The 20,549-nt window shown below is 32.8% G+C and overlaps 4 protein-coding genes across 4 annotated transcripts; 1 reads left to right on the top strand and 3 right to left on the bottom strand.

The window, feature by feature from the left end:
* Window positions 1-2,370: 2,370 nt before the first annotated feature.
* TRIADDRAFT_63845 (expressed hypothetical protein) lies at window positions 2,371-4,507 on the bottom strand (the record flags this gene model as incomplete). The annotated part of the gene is made up of 7 exons (XM_002111416.1): window positions 4,303-4,507; window positions 3,669-3,750; window positions 3,291-3,403; window positions 2,974-3,087; window positions 2,667-2,747; window positions 2,486-2,590; window positions 2,371-2,412 (listed from the first exon to the last, which is right to left on the bottom strand). Exons 1-7 carry the CDS (start codon window positions 4,429-4,431, stop codon window positions 2,371-2,373), a joined length of 666 nt encoding a protein of 221 aa, XP_002111452.1. The 5' UTR covers window positions 4,432-4,507.
* Window positions 4,508-5,798: 1,291 nt separating this feature from the next.
* TRIADDRAFT_55493 (uncharacterized protein) lies at window positions 5,799-7,466 on the top strand (the record flags this gene model as incomplete). Its single annotated transcript, XM_002111917.1, has 6 exons — window positions 5,799-5,880; window positions 5,993-6,157; window positions 6,280-6,416; window positions 6,579-6,797; window positions 6,948-7,076; window positions 7,284-7,466. 6 exons carry the CDS (start codon window positions 5,799-5,801, stop codon window positions 7,464-7,466), a joined length of 915 nt encoding a protein of 304 aa, XP_002111953.1.
* A 2,039-nt stretch (window positions 7,467-9,505) lies between these two features.
* TRIADDRAFT_55492 (uncharacterized protein) lies at window positions 9,506-14,666 on the bottom strand (the record flags this gene model as incomplete). Its single annotated transcript, XM_002111415.1, has 16 exons — window positions 9,506-9,612; window positions 9,703-9,766; window positions 9,972-10,007; window positions 10,117-10,152; window positions 10,235-10,306; window positions 10,409-10,483; window positions 10,552-10,666; window positions 10,776-10,847; window positions 10,967-11,015; window positions 11,179-11,244; window positions 11,312-11,364; window positions 11,558-11,628; window positions 11,811-11,883; window positions 11,982-12,065; window positions 12,425-12,740; window positions 14,624-14,666. The coding sequence occupies 16 exons, from the start codon at window positions 14,664-14,666 to the stop codon at window positions 9,506-9,508; spliced, it is 1,332 nt and encodes a 443-aa protein (XP_002111451.1).
* A 375-nt stretch (window positions 14,667-15,041) lies between these two features.
* On the bottom strand, window positions 15,042-20,496 carry TRIADDRAFT_55491 (uncharacterized protein; the record flags this gene model as incomplete). Its single annotated transcript, XM_002111414.1, has 5 exons — window positions 15,042-15,140; window positions 15,869-15,906; window positions 16,603-16,687; window positions 17,858-17,938; window positions 20,428-20,496. The coding sequence occupies 5 exons, from the start codon at window positions 20,494-20,496 to the stop codon at window positions 15,042-15,044; spliced, it is 372 nt and encodes a 123-aa protein (XP_002111450.1).
* Window positions 20,497-20,549: the final 53 nt, after the last annotated feature.

Raw genomic sequence — 20,549 nt, 5'->3', positions numbered from 1 at the left:
ACCAACTTTTTTTCCAGTCATTTTGCTATACCCAATGACTATCATTGTACACTCTACTGTAGCCAACCAACTTGCTGTAGACAAGAGTTAGACTTGGACTACTGGAAGGACATTTTTTCCTCGGATGGACGGATTTTTCAAACTAAATGCCACTCCAAATGGCCAAAAAGAATGATTCACGACGGATCTGCTGTGTCTGTTGAATAAATCACTCGTATAAACTCATTTGAATAACATGAATGATCGAAAGTGACTGATTCCAAGCAAACTTTAGTAACAGGCAATATTGTACACTCTGCTGTAGCCAACCAACTTGCTGTCGACAAGAATTGGACTTGGACTACTGGAAGGACACTTTTCCTCGGGTGGACGGACTTTTCAATGCCACTCAAAATGGCCAAAAAGAATGATTCACGATGGAATTCACGATGGATCTGCTGTATCTGTTGAATAAGTCACTCGTATAAATTCATTTAAATAACATGAATGATCGACAGTGACTGATTCCAAGCAGACTTTAGTAACAGGCAATAGAATACAATGTAATATTACTTTATGTACAAAAAATCAACCAATTCAAAATCGACTGTCTGCATACTACGATAGAGTACTATCATAATCAAGTGGTAGATCCTCGCAAATGCCTGTCTGCCTAAAGAAGTGTCCAGTCTAGGTTATTCTTCTAGGAATCGATGCTATGCAAGACCAGAAGGAAAATGCAGTTAAGGTATCGCTGTCGTGCAGTAGACTGCAGTGAAAATGAGCAACAATGCGTTTTGTATGGTCGTCCAGATTGAAAAAGGCCTAACCAAAGAAACAACCCCTATATTCTTGTAATGACCAAGTAATAGTCTCCTGCTACACTACTACACTTAGCTGAAGATCTTAACAATTCCATGTATTAAATCCACTAGATCAATATCAATAGATGACTCTCTTATATTTCATCATGTACAGGTAGAAAAATACAAAACTACTGTACTGTATTTTCTACATGTAATGTAGGCCAATCGCATATTGATGTTGATCCGAGATTGGATCAATGCAATGATTCAATCGGTTGCCCTAGATAAGGGATTTAAAAAAAGTGCTCGTACTTACCTGATGAAATAGCATCCATCTTGCCCTATGCCCTAATTACAATCTGACATAACATAAGCAGCCCTCTCGGTATTGGCTTTCCTTTGAAATACATCTTGAGTTACTATCAGGCTTTAAATGAGTATAATTTGTTAACGGAGGGGCTGATGATGAATACTGATGTTCACTAGGATGGATACATGTCTTTCTTGAAATACTTGGAACAGACTCCCAAGGTAGTAACCTCCGATAACTGTAACAGAGTACAGACTCACTGAAGTTGACCGGAGCAGATATATCAATCAGTCATGACTATACCAAGGATTGCAAAGCTTGGAGAAAGTTGATAAATCGACACACTCACATGAAATGCTTTAAAATTATCGTATAGACATGAAGACAATAGTATTGGACCGCTACAAGTATTACTAAGGGAGAGTTGGCGTGATTGTTCAATTATATAATTATTCGATAAATTTGGATATTTTTTCTATCTCTGTGCAGAACCAGGAATCCTAGCACAGCAGTGATCTGTACGGGAACGAAGCACTTATTTAGTGAATAAAATTTTCAGCACATGGAGCAAAGATAGTAAACGTAATTCAAGTAAAATGACCCCTTATGAATTAATTTTATTCAAGCCCTATATTGCTAAAAGTAGCTCAGTCTTCGATCTAGGTGAACAAAGCGGCAGTCTACATCTTTAAAGTTAAAAAAGTCGATAATATGGAGTGAAATTATTTATTTTTCTAATAACAACTTTATAAATCGATCATAAGTGAATAATTTAAGTATGACATTTAGGCAGTCCCACTATTAGTTGACAACTGAACATGCAGATGCGGAGATGAATTCGTAGCAGAGGTAAAAACCGATGGGCGTAAACTATTCATTCTTTCATTAATTACAGTATTATCATTTACAGTACATATAAATTACTATTACCATCTTGACCACTGAATTTCTAGTATTCTCCAACTATCCAGTTATTCTACATATACAGTATAATCAATGCCATCATACGTATCACATAACATATACAAACAAGAACTTTACATATGCAAATATTGTTAAGGACATATTCAATATTCTCAAATTCATTTGGCCCAAAATAGTTGATCCTGACATAAATAAATATACTACTGTATACTACAGCCCACAGTGACACAAGCAGAGATGTAATTTAACGTGCAGATGCTAACCAAGTTTTCAATTGAGAAAATGAACCTTATTTGATTCGTTACCTATATGATAACGTGCTAGCTTCATGTAATCCCTTCAAAGATTCAATCACGTATAAGATAGCGTGCTAACTTCATACGATCCATCGACCTATTCAATATGAAATCAAAAAAAGGTAATACGTTATCATGATTACAACAGCTCCAACTTTGCAAACACCAACCTCCAATTTTTTTAGAAAGGGTGGAGGTGCTCCAGTTCGCTTAGAATACATTAAAGCCCATAGATTTTGCAAACTTGAAGCAATTTTTGTTGGGTCAGGATATACCTGTTCAATGTTGAAACAATATAATCAGTAATTTAACGATACATAACAAAGGTTGATCCTTTTTCAATTGACTCACGGATGATGATGCATTCTTTGTTACTGTAGTATTTCTGCTTGGTAGGTGCACGTCACGATTGCCTTCTTTACTTGTACCTTCCTAATTCAACCGAAATAGATTAATGAATTAAGGAGACAATTTATATGCGTATGATCACCAACATCAATTGATATACAACTTTAAACGGGTTATACAATTTTTTCATAAATACAGTAAATGACAAAGCATCAAGCGGATATCCTATTTTGTTACTGGCTTAATCTTCAGTATGCATGCATTATCGTAAGTAACTCAATTTCTAAAGAAAGACAGATTTTCGTATTACCGAATCGTTTTTTGGCGATAATTTAATATTTTCGATTGAAAATTGTAACCATATTGGTGACGGTTGCCTCAGTATAAGTCTCATATACAAGATGTTGTCAGGTTTTTCTAGCATCTAAAATCGAGTTGGATAATGATCAAACTATGTTACAATAGAATAAACTTTACTTGCTTTAAGTAAACGTTACTTTCATTTATATCCAATATCGAGTTATGATATCATTACTACAGTAATAACGTGATGGCATTTTTATGCAAGCCTAACGCTATCATTTTATATATAAAATGACGTAGGATTACAACGATAGCTTTACTAGCCTCTTCTCTCGTAATGGTAAAATGATCTCGTCCGGATACATCGCAATGTACGTTTGGCATTAGTTGTTTGTTCTTAATTAAAGTGATCCATTTTCTTGTGTTCTTGATTGCTGCTAAATCGAGATAATTAGAAGATAACGAGGCTATTAATCGAGGCTATGATGACAATCTTATAATTCCTTATTTATTATAAACTAACATAATGCATAAGATGATTTATTATACGAAAACGCTTCAAGTAAATGAGAAGTTCATCATCTATCGAATTGGAACATTTAGCAATAGGTAGAGTGTCTTGATTCTTAAAAATAAGAATCTAGCATCGAGAATGATCACATCGTACAGTCGAAATATTAATATATAATACTTCTTAGGTACCTGATTCGTCGCTTGTTTCTTTAAATTGAGCTTTAATAGTCAAATATGCGGAGTAATTATTGGAAAACTGAATTTTCCCTAGCTAATATTAAATAAAGAACATCAAAAGTTACAATAATGGCTGAGTCTTTTGCAGCTGCTATGGCTATTCATGATACGTATAGTTGCATTCTGTTTGGATCGTTTGTAATCTCTACAACATAAGTTTTACATCTAAAATTCTGTTTTATTACAGAATAAAGCCATTTGCATCTACATCTATTATACATTGATAACTAACTTCAATGATATAGTCATAGACTACATGGGTTATACGAATATGCGTTAGGGTAATTTATTTTTCCTCAGATAGATTTTTCTCCGCAGTTTTCCGTTGTTGCATAGCGTAATATAAACAGACACAATTTTAAATCTTTACGAATGGGGCAACGAGAAAACCCTGGAGAAAAGCTTATCTGAGGTATTTCACGATAAACGAGTTATCCTAAATAATGTATATGCATACGCGTACATTAAAGTTAATTAAATACGGCATGCAATATCGTCATATTCACAAGTTTAGTTAATATTTGTAATGTATATGTTGTGTATACGACTATTTAAGACTATCATTTCTTTCCATTTCAGTACATACCTGTAGTGGTTTTGAATGTGGAAAGTTCACTTCAATAACGGAACAACCCGATTTAAGATTGTCATGGGTGTCTATTTTGACTATAAGCGGATTCTTAAATCTACAAACGATTGCATCTTTGCCTGCCATGTTGCTGAACAATTGTAGATTATTACTCGTATAATATGATAGCGATTCAAATTTCCAATATTGGTGCTAATTAATATCACAGGTGCCTATCCTAAACATTTCTTGCAAATCTAGCTTGCATATTATTTGATGAATGAAAACAAATGCGCGTCAATTCCTAACACCAGATTATTCGCTATTTTATCACAATATGCTATAGCCAGTTACTCCATTCAGATTGATAAGATCATTGGATGACTGATGATATAATAATTTGCAGAACTTCCCACTCGTTGCCAAGGTAGCCAATCTATAAGATAGCAAGGGATGGATCCCTATCTAATCTTAGTGAGATTCAATGATAAGTACAAAGACTTAAGTCTACAGCCTGGCTGTTTGATAAATGCTTGAGTTAAGGTAATAACAAGTAGTTGAACAAGTTTTACAGTTTGTCTGCGTTCATAATTTGCAGAACTTCCCACTCGTTGCCAAGGTAGCCAATCTATAAGATAGCAAGGGATGGATCCCTATCTAATCTTAGTGAGATTCAATGATAAGTACAAAGACTTAAGTCTACAGCCTGGCTGTTTGATAAATGCTTGAGTTAAGGTAATAACAAGTAGTTAAACAAGTTTTACAGTTTGTCTGCGTTCATAATTTGCAGAACTTCCCACTCGTTGCCAAGGTAGCCAATCTATAAGATAGCAAGGGATGGATCCCTATCTAATCTTAGTGAGATTCAATGATAAGTACAAAGACTTAAGTCTACAGCTTGGCTGTTTGATAAATGCTTGAGTTAAGGTAATAACAAGTAGTTAAACAAGTTTTACAGTTTGTCTGTGTTCATTTTGCGCTAGCTAAGGTAATTTAATTAAGCCAGACGAACTTTCGTTATTAATATCGCGTTGCCACCATGGAGGTAGACTCTTGAAGACGATGGGTTGATCACTATAGTGCTACGTATTCAGGCCATTTAATCTATACTGTACTATTGTTCTTACAGCGTCCAAATGGATCAGTAACATCAATCAAACCCTTGGTGAGAACGATACAGTGGACAGTTCAAGTACTGTAACAAAGACTTCGACTAATAGTCCTTGACTACTGTGCAAAATAGTAGTCACCTTCTAAACTTGTTTTTCTCTTACAGCACAATAAAATACCAGTTCATTGCAATATGAGAGGTGATATTTTAGACTGCACAATCTAATTGGATTTGAGAGTGCGCAGTGCTATAGACCAAACTAGAGTACTGGCGCGATACTGTAACGTAAAGAAAGAAAAATTCATCATTCAGTATGAAAATGGGCCACGTCCGACAGTAGCATCAGTCTTCCAGCAAAGCGCATGTTCTCCTAGCTCAGCAAGGCAACTCTTCCACTGCCAAGATGGCTACAAGTCAATGTTATTCTTGCATTAGTAGACGGCTAAAGCCTAGCCCATTGAGAGCTGCTTTTATGGGTATTCTAGGTAATGAATGGAAATGATATGTGCAGGATAGGAATTTAACTTCGATATGTGTATCTGTTTTAAAATGATGAGTAGTGTCAGCATAAGTTGCTTTTGCATTGCAATCGTGCAGGAAATCGTTTAAGCACCACTGGCTTGAAGAGCAATCAACAATTGCAACCCAAAGTCAAGGGGAAATCATCTTTACAGCAAAATTGGCGATTGGTAAGTGCGATCTGTGTTGAGCGTTTACCTGTAATTTCCTCATCAACAAACTCACTGGAGACTCGAGTTCAAGGTAAGACGCCATCAACTTTGCATTCATAACGCTTATTAGCTAGTGTAACTGGACCGTCATAGAAATACACTTGCAGTCTGATGGTGCAATAGTATGATAATGATGGTCAATTTCACTTGTAGAATTATTTAATACTATCGAAGAAGAAAAAAGTGTAATTTCCGACTACGAAATTGATTTAAAGAACCGTAAGGCAGCTTCTTTAGATAGGCTAAAGGCGCTTGATTCTGGAATGAAATCCAAAGAGTTACAAGAATTGGTAAGCAAGCAAAGTAAATTCCTCTTGGCATAGTTTTGCTAAATACATTCTACAATCATTATTTTACGACCACGATGCATATTGATAACTAGCTCAATCAGATAGGGAATAATCTTACAACTGTCTTTGTAGTTTGCTGATCCACCTTGATGTATTCATTAGGCTAGAGAAGAAATTGAATCAGAGTTACAAGAGTTAGAAGAAGAAGCGAAATCGTTTCAAGCTGCTAGTCGGACAACTCAGGCTGATGAAGAGGATGATAGGAAAAGCCTAGATCGTAAATTAGCCGAGAGTCTTTATTTATTAGTTAAGAAATCACGCCATCAACATGCATGGCAAATGCCGCAAGGGCAACATGAAGGAGAGGAGTCACTACGACAGGTTAAAGGATTTCATCGATAAATGTTACTTATAGCGTTGTTTTCTATTTGCTACTAAAGTCTATATAGAGCATATTTTAGACTCTAGTCTTACGGCTACAGTATTATGCGTATAGAATAACGAACTATTGCAAAATGACAATGTTATTAGACTGCGGAACGTGAATTAAAAGAAGAATGTGGCGAACAGTTAACAGTAAAATTTCTGAGTAACGCACCGTCTGCACTCTACACTTATAAATTTCATAAAGACTATCAAAGCGATCACGTTGGTGCTAAGGTTAGAAATGTTCATTTTTGCTTCATAGTTTATGAACTATATGAAGTATCTTCCAACTTAGAACTAATATGATAAAGTAGGCGATATTTCCTACCTACAGTAAACTCCTATCTTAAATACATCTCCTCTAACTGGAATAGGAAAATTATCCAATACAAGTATACTGCATAAAATTTTCATGCCATTTTATTCTTTTTTCTTATCCAGGTATTCTTTTATAAGACTTTTTATAACGAAGGACAAATTGTACTAAATACCGAAGAACTTGAAGATTATGCATGGGTTACTGGTCAAGAGATGCAGGATTACGTTACGCCTGAATACTACCGATTTCTATCTAAATTTTTGTATCTACCTAGGAGAGAAAACGACACGGAATTAATTGATTAATACCGAGCAAGTTCGTATACTTGGAAATCGTAAACTTGATGTACTTTATCATAGAAAAATTGAATTTTTAAAGCAGATTATTATTTCTCAGCCATAATGACTTCGATTGTTATATAACGCTTTTCTTATCATATCGTTAAGTAAATTGCAGAATTGGAATACATTATTGCGCCTTTCGTACACATCTAGATATGTACAGTAAATATATTGCCGTTACGGTAATACACTTACTAGAATCAGTAAAACTTTTGGAATCATGTACAGTATTATATATTTTCGTTATATCCTTATAACATTTTCTCAGCTTATAACAATGTCTGTGTACGGTGCACTATTTGCAACTGAGATGATAAGATTGTCATAACTATTCTAATAATCGCTCTATGCGAGTATTTATCAACACTATGCCATACAGGTGCAAGCGGTCTCTCAGATCAGTGAAAACGATAGCTAATTCGTAATTCCGTAATTAGATACTGTATATTAACTCAAATCTATCATTAAAATAAAAAGTATTCTCGTGTGCAGCAACATCAATGGCAAAATCTCCAGATTTGAATATGCGGGCTTTATTTAACAAGCAAGGCCGTTTGACATTTTATAGAACTAGGTGATTATTGCCAATGTCCATTGGATATGATATTCATGGTTTGATTACAACACGTAGCATGTAGAATTATAGAACATTTCATTCATTCCAATCTACTTTGAACTAAAAATCACAGCAGTATTACCTTATAAAATCATACGACAGATATAACAAATAGTTATAATTGAAAATCAGGTATCTAAAGTCCAGTACTACTGTAAAAGTCATTAAAAGTGAATATTACTACATTATGATCAGCACTAGCAAAATCGTTAACAGAACTACTCAACAACTTAAACTGTTAACTTTAGATATTCTTAACCAGATGATAATTATCTTCGGTATTTGGAAATAAAATGTCGAGAAACACTTCCGTTTGAATATGTCTACAAACACAAACCCTCGAACAAGACTGATCTAATGATCATGGTAATACTATAGAATATAGTATATACTTATTTAAGATTAATACTGGCTTAGGTTAATTTAAAAAATTTTTCAATCTTGGAATAAGACAATTTGTATCTCTTTGAAATTGAGGTGGTTAAAATATACTACTGTAATTAATGACAAAATACGCGTACATGTCGATATTAACACCTTTCCTGACAAATTAAGTGAAAAAAAATGGATATCGCACGCATTTTCGACGTATAAATTGTTGCTCATCAGATGCACCTCTTTCTTGTATGATTATCATATTAATACCGAAAAATTTTCTATTCATCGTGGCACATTATAATGCGAAGAAAAGAACTTTAACTACGATATTTATAATAAACCGAAAAAATTACCATCTTCTAGAATTCTATCGATAGATGAAAATGTTAATGATAGTTTTATAGAAGCACAATATAGACAACATAGCGATGCACGTAACAGATTAATTAATTATTATTACTACAATAATTAAACTAAAAATATAAGTATGCAATTTCAGATACTACAAAAAATTAAAATATCTTATACATTACTTTTGCATTATTAATCACGGATTTATAAAAACATTTAGTTTATGGCAAAGAATTACGATTGATTTGAACATCCTTGATATTAAAGTAGAAGCGGTAGTCGTTGCTATGACTTCATCGAGGAGACAATATTTAGCAGGAAAGGATTTTTCATCGGCTACGACTTTCACCATGAAAATTGAATTTAACCTTTCAAATTAAAAATGAAATTCGCAGGAGTGCATCGGCTCTCAAATTTCTACGAATCAGCTTGTACACTTTCTTTCCACTGGATACCATTCACAAACGAAATGCTTTACGACTTAAATTGCATCAAATATACATTACATTCAACACTTGAATAGAAGTTATCGGAATCTCTATTGGCTCGAAAACCCATTTTAATGCCTTGTTTCATATCGTAGTTGACCCTAAGTACGATAGTATTACGCATGTAAGATATAAGCATAAAAATAAAACACGATCTTCAATAAAATTATCTACAAGCATACAGCTTGCTGGATTTGTTCTCCTAGTTCTGGATGTTCTATCAGGACGGTATCAAATAATTCTTTCGATACACTTAATAGATCGCACGAAGTAAGAGCTATATATAATAAAAGAAAATAATGCTATTGAGTACTGTAACAGGTAACAGTTAACGCTATTTGCAGTTTAACAGAAAGGTCTTTTCTACCTTGTACTGATGACGTACGCGGAACTTTATAGAGCAATGCTACTTCTCCAAAGAAGGCACCAGCCTACAATGTAACGTATCATACAACAGCATAGATTAATAAGAAAATTTATGAGTATAAGCATCTAGTAGTACAATAGTACAACTGATTCTAAGACGCTATCTAAGAATGAAAAAGCGTAGAAATTTATTTTAAAATTATAAGAGCAATAATGCAGTATCGTAGCACAATAACCTAACAAAATAAAGTTCGTAGATGCTAATCTCACCTCCAATATTTTATCTACATTACTATTATCGGATGCCTAAAAAGTAGTACATAACAATATGCATACACATTTACACGAGCACTTCAGCAATGAAACATCAATTAATTGTATTTAATTAAATTATAATTTTGAAGTATTGCCTGACCTGAACATCTAATGCAACAGTTTCAGAATCTAAAATCTTGATAAAAAGTTAACGGTTAGCCCTTACAACGTTATGTTGTAATGCCTGAGAAAGTCTGTAATCGACCACATTGCCTTACCTTTACCATTCCTCTCACTAGAAAAAACATCTCTCGACCGATTTCACCTTTACTTATTATAATTTCTCCGGCCTATTATTCGGAATATGTTTAACAAGACTATCAGCATATAAAGTGCTTTATAGGTAACAATGATACGTCAAAACAGCTGCATAAATAGTGTTTCATATCTACCTGGACAAGTCTTGGTTTAATGTGCAAAGCTAATTGATACAGGAATTTTTGGTCGCAGTTTTCGAATAAAGGTATCTACAAGGGTATAAAATGTTCAGCATGAAATACATCATCATAAGTTCGAAAATAAACATTAAATTTACATTTTTTAAACTTTCAGCGATTGAGGGAATTTCAAACTCTCCACCAAAATTCTCTGACTCTTTAGTTAGGTGACTTTTAAATTTAAGTAATCTTGATCTTGCTTCAGTCATTACGCTATAATTTAGAGATACAACATCCCGAAAGTTGTTATTATTAATTCATGTCTATAAACTAAGTGGACAGATACGACACACTGCAGCATAAACAGACAGATATTACTTACACATCTTTCAGCTTTGGATCTTCTTCCAATAGCGATCGAAATTTATCTCTGGTTATAGCTAGTATTATGCAGCTTTGCAAAACAATAATAATTATTGATATGAAATTAGTATTTCTTCTCATACCGTATATTTGAGATAAATGTATTATTTAACATTAAAAGCGATCTTTGTTTTAAGATACTTCACTAACTTCGTGCTAGCTCGAACAGAACAGGTACGCGGCATATCGAACATAATTGCTAAAAGTAAAGGTGTCAAAGTAATATACATAGAGAAAATTAGCTTAAATACACAGGCCGAATAATAGTTTGAGTTATACTAATAATATAAGGTATACGTAAGTTTGATATTTGACACAATTTATGCTTGATAATAACTATCGATATAAACACCGGTCTATACCAATCTCTCCGAAAAAGGAACCCTCCGCTAATTCTGCGTAAATGACTTCGCCATCGTCCGAAATGACTGAAAAATATCATCGTGGATTATTTCACTAATGGGATTGAAAAGTAACGATATAGTAATATTATACCTTCAACCGAACCGCGCGCTACAAAAAATATCGCTTTGCCAAGATCTCCCTTCCTGTACAATCACAAAATTCATATATTATATTAACATACGCATTGACGGAATTATTACCAAGTTGATATGATGTGAGACTTTGAGTACTACTGAATACTAAACATATTTCATGATTACGTTCAAATATGCATCAAAATTAATTTTACTATCTTGCATCTATCTACATAAGATAGCAATAGCATGGTAAATTTACTTGATGATCATTTCCTTCTTCTTAACGAAGCGTGGTTCAACTGCAGCAACAACCTTCTCCTTAAATTCTCTCTATAGCAGCATTCAGTTTGTTGTAAGAAAGTTAGTTCTCTATGACGCACATCCGATTATCAAAACTACAATATTTAATTATTATTCCCATTCTTTCTCCGAAATAATGAATCATCTATTACTAATATCTACAATTTATGTAATGAGATTTCAGATTCAATTTTACAATTAAATTTTTGTACCGTTGCTTCGATTAAAAACGGCATTGCGTCCACAAAGTCAAAGACTCCATCCGGTAACTCTTCTAAGGCAGGTCTGTATACATTAAATGATGATATAATAAATGCACTATATTTGCTATTACTAACTATAAACTAGCAATCAGAGTCGTTATGAGATTAATTACTGCTCACGATTTAAGCCCAGATACTGATACTCTACTTGGTTCTGCATCACCGATATGGATAGGAGTTGTGTCATGTGAAAGGCGACGTGGGCTAAAAGAAACAAGAATTTTGTGACTCATTAGAATTATGTGCTGCGCTAGGTACTCGAATTGTAATAGTTAATTGTAGAGCGACCAAATATTCGGTTTTCATCTACAGAGATAGTTTAATGACGATACATTATCATCTGTAATCTGGTTGTCAAATTCAAGAATAAATTATATATAAAATTATATATCATTAATCATAAAATAATAGTGCATAGGAATATATACTGGCCTGATTTGAGAAATTACGCATACATATCAGTGAAGCATGCCATCAGATAGTATGGATTACAATATAATAAGCGCCCTTACTGATTCAGTTAGTTTGTAATTCATTTGTTTGACGAACATAAAAATTTCTACCTGGATTTATTACGAATTGCTTCTAGCGTTTCATGTAAACCACCGAAATTAAATCCTTTGAGTAAAGCGGGACGCGCCGGCATACTTCTTCGACGCTCTTTATTGTGGGTTTCTTGAGCTGTTGGAGTCGAAGCACCTTGAGGTGTATTTTCTGCACTAATAAATTTATGCCTTGCATCGATAACGTTGTTAAATTGATCAGGATCATAGCTTCTGCTCAGCATATCGCTGAAAATATCCTCGCTATTAAAGCGCCGAAATCTTCTATGAGGTCTAGCTTTAGGTGTAAACTCTACGCTATCGGTTTGTCTAACACCTTAAAAATAAGTTAAAATATGATAAGAGAACATAATTTCTTAATTTAAAAAAAACACTATGAGAATTCTCAATTCCTGCTGGTCAATTAATGACACTAAAGAAAGGATAGGAACTATTTAATTTAAAAGAATTTAAAGGTTACAACTCTAACTAGCAATGTAACGACATCAGATAGTGTAAATAATCGAAAAAAGTCTAAATTTTGTTGTACTATTGATAAGTTGTATCTTAAAATGATAACGCAAAAAATTGTCAAGCCATCAAATGGCTACCATTAAAAGTAATTCATAATATCATTCATTAAAGCATGAAATGCTTCCATACCATCCATGAACGTACGGTATGTCAATCTGTGTAGTTTAATTACATGATAGGACACAAGTGCGTATAAACTTATATATCAGGTTTGAGCTCAATAGGTATTACAACAGGCTGTGAAATAGTGTCAATATTAGTTAAAAGACATCTGATTCCATTTTAATAAGTACTAATTAAATGGATTCGAAAATATTACCAATAGGAAAAAAATAAGCGAGAAAACATAAGCAGTTATTTAGATAACAATGAGGTGAACATATTGATACATTAATTTACATTTCGTGCATGCAAACAATATTATAAAGTAAAAAATATTAGTGAAAGGTAATATTGTCTGTTCGTTGCATAAAATTATCCTGATCTTACGAAGTAACTTTTAGAATTAGATATGTATGAAGGTCCAGTAACGCATATCGGTTTGTGAAAGCACTACAGTACTACAAAAAAATGACTCCGGTTGTTACCATGACTAACGTAGATGCTGTTTAATTTTTAAGAATATACTATATTTAGCAATAAAAATAGAGTTAATGATGACACAAGGAAAGAAAAAGACGAAAAGAATTGATTATTCTCTCTAACTCAACTATAAGTAGATATCTGTCTAGTATGAAATTAAAGCGTTGCTATTAGTAAGTTTCTGGTCACCATGTGAAAATTAAGTATTCAATCAGATGTATAATAGATAAATAATCATAATCAATCGAAATCTACAGTAGGCTAATTATCTATCTGAATTTGATCAAGTACAACAGACACCTAACGTTTGATTGTAATGTAAATGCTACATCAGATTAAAGCGTAAGCATGATCAAAGGTAATCCAAAAAAAGTGATCCAATACTGCAATCGTGCGACAATATGCGAGAAAAAGAGTGTTAAGATCAATTACTTCTAATCAATTTATCGTGCTGTAAAGCTTCTATCACAAATCTAATTGATAATATACGTTAGCTTACTCTAAAGTATCATTTATTTTAAGCTTACTAAAATACTTAACATATTTAATCTGGAGAGCATAATTAAGTAGATACCATATTACGTTCTTATGTCTTTCTATCACATCAAAAATACAAGCGCTTTATTGCAATTTTTTTTGTTTAGACTACTAAGATGATTTTTAGCATGAATCACAAGTTACGACTTCAGTGAGTGGAGGAAAAATCAAGGTTCAGGATCGGAGGGTGTAAATAGAATTTGTGTAGTTTTTTACAGGTAGAGTAACATTTATAGTAAAATCCCACAATATACAGTACCTTTATAGATGCGTCCTTTTATGAGTCTAATTGTAATCCGATTATAACTAATGGGATTTGTAAATTATTGCGAAGCCGACATATTCCATTGAAATTGAATGAACAGGCTCGCAAAAAAACAGTAAAGGAAGCTAAACTCCCTATCGGCGCAATGGCCTTCCTTTCAATCTTTGCAATAGATATGCATATATTGTCAAGGACTACGCTACTAAAAGAGAGAAAACCGGGAGAATAAAAATGGATCGTTTCCGATTCAATAATTAACTAATGTACAGGACCATTACTTAAAATTAGAGTTGTATCCGTACATTGTACAGACATATCAGTGGAACAAAAACGCGACTTGTCCATCTTTCAATACCTCATACTATACTTATTAATTCCAGAAAGGTTAAGTTGAAAACTATTGGTGTAATCTTCTCCATCTATTTTGGTGTTCGTAAATAGTTACGTAATGTACTAACTATTGTTAAAATCTATTAATGCCTCCTTCCGTTAATTGTTGCTGAAAGTGGCTTGTAGATAATTACTTACGCGTTTATATAGATATGAAATCACATGATTAACGAAAATCTCGCCTAGATAGATCTACAGTAAATTATGATTGAAAAACGTTATTCTGACACAACTCTGTAACCCTTTGCTCCATGCTGTAGATTTCAATGCTCTATGATATAGCAAGGATAGATTTCTCATTAGTTATAGAATGACCATTGAACTAGATTACTATGACAGGTGAATTTCGACATCAGGTATCTGATAATTGGCTGAAAAAGGTTTAATTAAACATTTACGAATGCTATCTTTCGCAGTAGGTACTATCACCTTCAGATGATTATAATTAAGTATTCAATAGATTCCAATGCGTAATTTGTAAGTTGTATCAAAGTATGAGTACAATAATATCTTGGATATTAATGATTCTAGCATCATAGCAGTAATCTATAACTGTAATTTGTATTTCATATTCAGCTTGCTAATAGTCTACAATTAGCAACAACATGAGTGCTGGTACTTTAACAATGTCTTAATATTCTCCTAAATTTTTGTATTTCTTTTAGCGTACGTACTTTTAATGTCTGCTACTAGGATTTAACGATATACAGTTACTGGTTACGAGTACGTAATACGTATATATGACCTTTTTGCAAGATTTCTTACAGCAAATACAGAATATGGAGATGTGTTGTAGCTGTTATATCAAGTCTTTAAACAAGCACTAAGTCAATTTACACATTATTGTTATTGTTGTAAATTTAGAACAAGTTGAAAACAACAGAGATATTGAGGTATAGTACAATAATTAGTATTTTAGATGTACGATTTATCTATGAATACACAGATAATATTAAACTTCAGGTCAATGCCCATACATATCGTCATAATCTCCCCAAATATAGTACAAAGCAACAGTTTTGTAATACTATGTGTATTAATTCTTAGCCATATAGCTATATAAACGTCATTTAATCTTCAAATCAGTACTAGTTCTTTAATTCCCTTCTTTAATTAGTGACTGCCTATTAAATTTTACTACTTGTGAGCAGTCTAACCTCATGCGCGTTATACAAGAAACACTTGGACAATATTACTGCATGATAAAAACATTTAAGTATCATTATAATAATAATTAATCATGAATGAAAGCCCATAATAGAGCTGTGATAAGCAGTCAATTAAAAAAGTGTCATGAAGATGTTCAGTGTTAATTCCATTGATGGTAAATGCTTATGAAGTAGTCAATCCTTTCTAAGAAGGGTCCTGACACCATTTCTTCAACTAAATCATTAAAGCGATGGAACAAGACTTGAACAGTGTAGTAATAATAGAACTTTACTAAGTATGTGAGTTTACGGTTAGCTGCTAAACTACAGTATAGCTCTATAACATTTTAGGACTTCATATTGGGGCAACAATATTCGTACGATGACGCATAACGTTAAGCCTTAGTTTAAAGTAGGTCGCACAATAGCGTCGGTACTAAAAGTAGCTCATTTGCAAGTTAATACGTTAACATATACATATGCATAGCGCAAACAATCCCTGTACAGAAAAGGTATTGGTGCCTAATTAACTTATTCATTCTGTACTACTATATATTGGTGTCCAAAATATCTAGCTTCATAATATTTCCACTTCAGTATTAAAAACCTCCACCAAATGTCAAAATGAAAGCAATCTATTTTTAACGTTATTTCTTAACTTACGAATTTATGTCAAATTGTAACAGTTATCTGTTTATCAACGCTATCCCAGGCAAGGTATTTTATCACACTATTCAGCTTACCTCCATCAACAGGAAATAATAACTGGGGAATATCATGCCTTCCATCGTGGTTAAAACCATCGCGTATTTCATCCAATAGTCCTTCCTAATCGGACATTTATGTATTCATATATCAATGATGTTACACTAGGGTAAATACGCGTGATCAACAAAAAACAAATTACAAAAATGATTGTTATGAAATAACAATGAAACGATGTTGATTGTTCAGCTATATGAACATATTCAACACAAGTAATCTAACAAATCTTGGAGTAATCGCCATCTAGAATTTGCATGGATTAAACAAATTGCACTACACTTACAAGTATAACATGAAACAGTGCGTTTTAGAATCTATACATCTTTTCTAGTATTTATCAGTATGAATTGATACAGGATCAAGGCACACGTACTACCGTAGGTAGATTAATTATTAATCGTTGTGAGTCATAAAATGAAATAATGATGAATTCTTTTATCATAAGCCCAAACGTAGTGTCGTAAATAGCGAGAATAATTTATATCAAAATAGTTAAATGACGACTAATTCTTATTACTTTAAAGTGCTTCGGTAAGAGAACGTTCTTACTGTTCGTTAAATGGACTCATAGTGGTTAGTTACCTTTGCTATTTTTAACGTTTTTGAAATTTACGCAACTGATTAATTAATTATTAATTCGAATTTTCAATAATACACCGTATGATTAATCTTCGCTATAATTAATTAATTGAATCGGTTTTCAAGTGTATCGTATTTTTGTACGCTTGATGCTGAGTCGCTTAATTGCACTTCATATTTGATAGAAGCCCAATATCAGATAAAAATTATATTATTGAAGCGATTGAGCATTAAGAAATAATGCATTTTAGATAAAAGAAGAATAACGTTAATATAAGATCAATACCGCATACGTGCAAAATATTTTAATTATTTCGCAAGAAAAGTCGAAAAAATTTACGTTTTCTTAGGAATAATTACTTCTGTAAAGCTTTCGTCAATATATCATTAACGGAAATAACTTAACGAAAGAATATACTAGCTAACAGTAGCTCTTAGAAAGTACGCATATTGTGATATTGTATTCTATAAAAAGAATGATCTGACTCCGATTGCAACGAATACTATTGATTCAAGCTAGTAATTAGAGGATAAAATTATGATATTTATCGACTCAAACGCGATGAATTCAATTCCTCATAGAAACCACATTATCAAAAATTTAGCGTGATGTTGATGAGAATATATGATAAATGGTTTTAGTTTACTACCCACCTTAAGATCTTCTTGAAGACATTTTTGAAAGTAACTGATAGGGTTTGAAGGACGATCGTGAAGAACTTGTCGGAATAAGGTCTAGTAAAAGAATAATTTTAACCTTAAATGTAAAAGAATTTTTAGTAGCCAGTTCTTACGTATGTTCCTAAAGATCATACACTGGTAAAGGACATCGTTATGATCGACAAAGTTTCTAATATCATTACAACCCTTTCGGTAGAGTTGAACCGATAGAATACAATTTTTGGCAACCTCTTTTGATAGGAAAGTGCAAAATATTTTATCATACGAATAAGATGGTATATAAGTTGTACTTGTTTTCCTGATATGTTCACGTTAATTGTGCCGTATTCTTATTTATTACGTATGGCCAGCCAGATCAAGTTTATTATAAATAAATATAAGAAAGTCTCAAAAAATTACAATACAGTAGTTAAACCATGAACAGTACTGGTTGTACTGTAGTATACATAAATACATAAATTTACGTACAGTATTATGGATAGGTACATCGCGATATGTTAAGTGTTTAATTGAGTGAGTTTTCTTGATTTTGTCATGAGCTACTGCATTCTGTAGGTAAATGACTTGCTTGTGAATAAATCAACTAATTCAATGAATAGTTAGCTGCACATTAGCCAAATAGGCTTAAGACCTGGTAATAATTAAGAAGTTAAAGAGTAGTGTAAAGGCGACTTGATATGAGCCGATCTGAGATCACCGTAAAGCGTAAGCATTATCTGAATAGTCAAATTGATGCGCTATTTGAATTCATTCGATAAGATTTACCGGTCGTGGATCTATTTTGGGGTCGTAACAATTCCTCTATTTTTCTAATACAAATTGAACTTTCGCAAAAGAGTGAACGTAAAGGTGAATAGCGTGTAGAAAAGGAGATTTAATAGTTCTGTACCCGATCACCAACATTCAGTTTGTCAATACACTACACCATTTAATCTACCTACACATGCAAGTATCGGTTTTCCTGTGATTATGAACTAGGTCTGTGTTTAAGTCACCTACAGTAACGTAATTTACGAAGAATTACAACTTTAGCGGACTAGCAATAAAGTACCTGATTAATTTAATATATAAGTCAACTATCCAATCGAACTGTACAGTACAGTAGTATAGTTGTTAAAAGTTGCAGCTCATTAGGTCTTACTACGGTAGCACAATTATATCAGATGAAAAGAATTATTTCTCTTGCCCTCTAGTTAGCATGCAGTCATTTTATAAGATTTACCCAAGAAATTATCCAATGTATGAGTATAGTTTACATTGAATAATACTTTGTTGCCTCTAGTAATATATCATTTCTAATTGGTATACAGTATACTGTAGTATTTGCTAATAAATACAAATAAGTTTACAACCGGAGTCTCAAATCATAATAACCTATTTATATTCAACCGTGGGATTAATCGTTCTTGTTGGCTACTGCCACTGTAATAACTACGAATTAACAATAAAATCATAATAATATCTTGTCTAAAAGCGCACATCTGTACTAACAGAGGCAAAACAAGATCTTACTTAGAGAAAGCACAAGAACAAAAATGTTGTCAAAAAAAATGATACTGAGCTGCAACACTGAAATTGTACTCGTATTCATGAAATAAGTTATACGATAGCAAAATGACGAATAACTACATCCTGTAGGTTGCTCATACTAGCAATTGAGTAAGTGTAATGATTTGTACGGATCAAAAGATTAAACTTTGGTGGCAAAAACAGAATCTTTCTAGTATTGCCCAATGATGTGCTTGATTTCATGTAGCAACGCTAGTATCTACAGTACAATAATGTCTTAATTAATAAGAGTAGGTGCAGTAGAAATTTTGAAATAATGCTCCAAGATAATTACCGATACACGACTATTGTACAGTGCACCTGGATTTTATTAATGGTATTATTATTATAATTTATTTAAGCAAATGTACAGTATAGTAAATGAAAGCTAACGAAAGTGATTTATTACTTGTATTTTACTCACAAAATGGATTCAAAACTTTGGATTGGATTGAACTCTTAAACTATTCAAGACAATCGTTTTATCACTGTAGCAATAATTATTTAGTTGGCTGTCCACCTTGAACCAAATTTCGCATGGGTCTAACTGCTATATTGTCAGCGTTGACGCAGATGTACCAAGGAATTAGTAGATTGTTAAGTAATAATTAATTGATTTTACATTAGTCAATACTGTTGACAGTATCGAATAACTAGTAAGAAGTGATTTGTATCGGATTGTAATTACTGGAGGATTGTGGTTATGCCTCCAAAACGTCGAAGATGAAATAGCAGATAGGAGAACGTAATAAAGATTGATATGTATAATCATCACGGAATTTTAATCGAATTATGGATAATTCATCAGTATTGTATAGGTAGACAGGGGATTAATCAAAGTATCTTTTTTCTATGCATTATAAACACAACCACTTTAGAATAGTGAAAGAAGAGCAACATATTACTGTAATTGATCATATCGGTAATAGGATATTCATTGAATGACAAGTACCATTTTAGAGAAAAGACATTCCTTAATTTAACAACAAACTTACTTGTAGAATGCTGCGTATCTTGTATTTATCCAGGTATTCTTCATCAGTTAATGAGCTGGTGTCAGTCATATTGTTTCCTTTGTATTTAGACTATTCAGTATGTTTTAAAATTGGTTGTGAGT

The sequence above is a fragment of the Trichoplax adhaerens genome, genomic scaffold (assembly GCF_000150275.1).
Source record: "Trichoplax adhaerens TRIADscaffold_4 genomic scaffold, whole genome shotgun sequence".
Classification (NCBI taxonomy): domain Eukaryota; kingdom Metazoa; phylum Placozoa; class Uniplacotomia; order Trichoplacea; family Trichoplacidae; genus Trichoplax; species Trichoplax adhaerens.
Note: the sequence above shows the minus strand (reverse complement) of the source record. Positions and strands in the feature narration are given on the sequence as shown.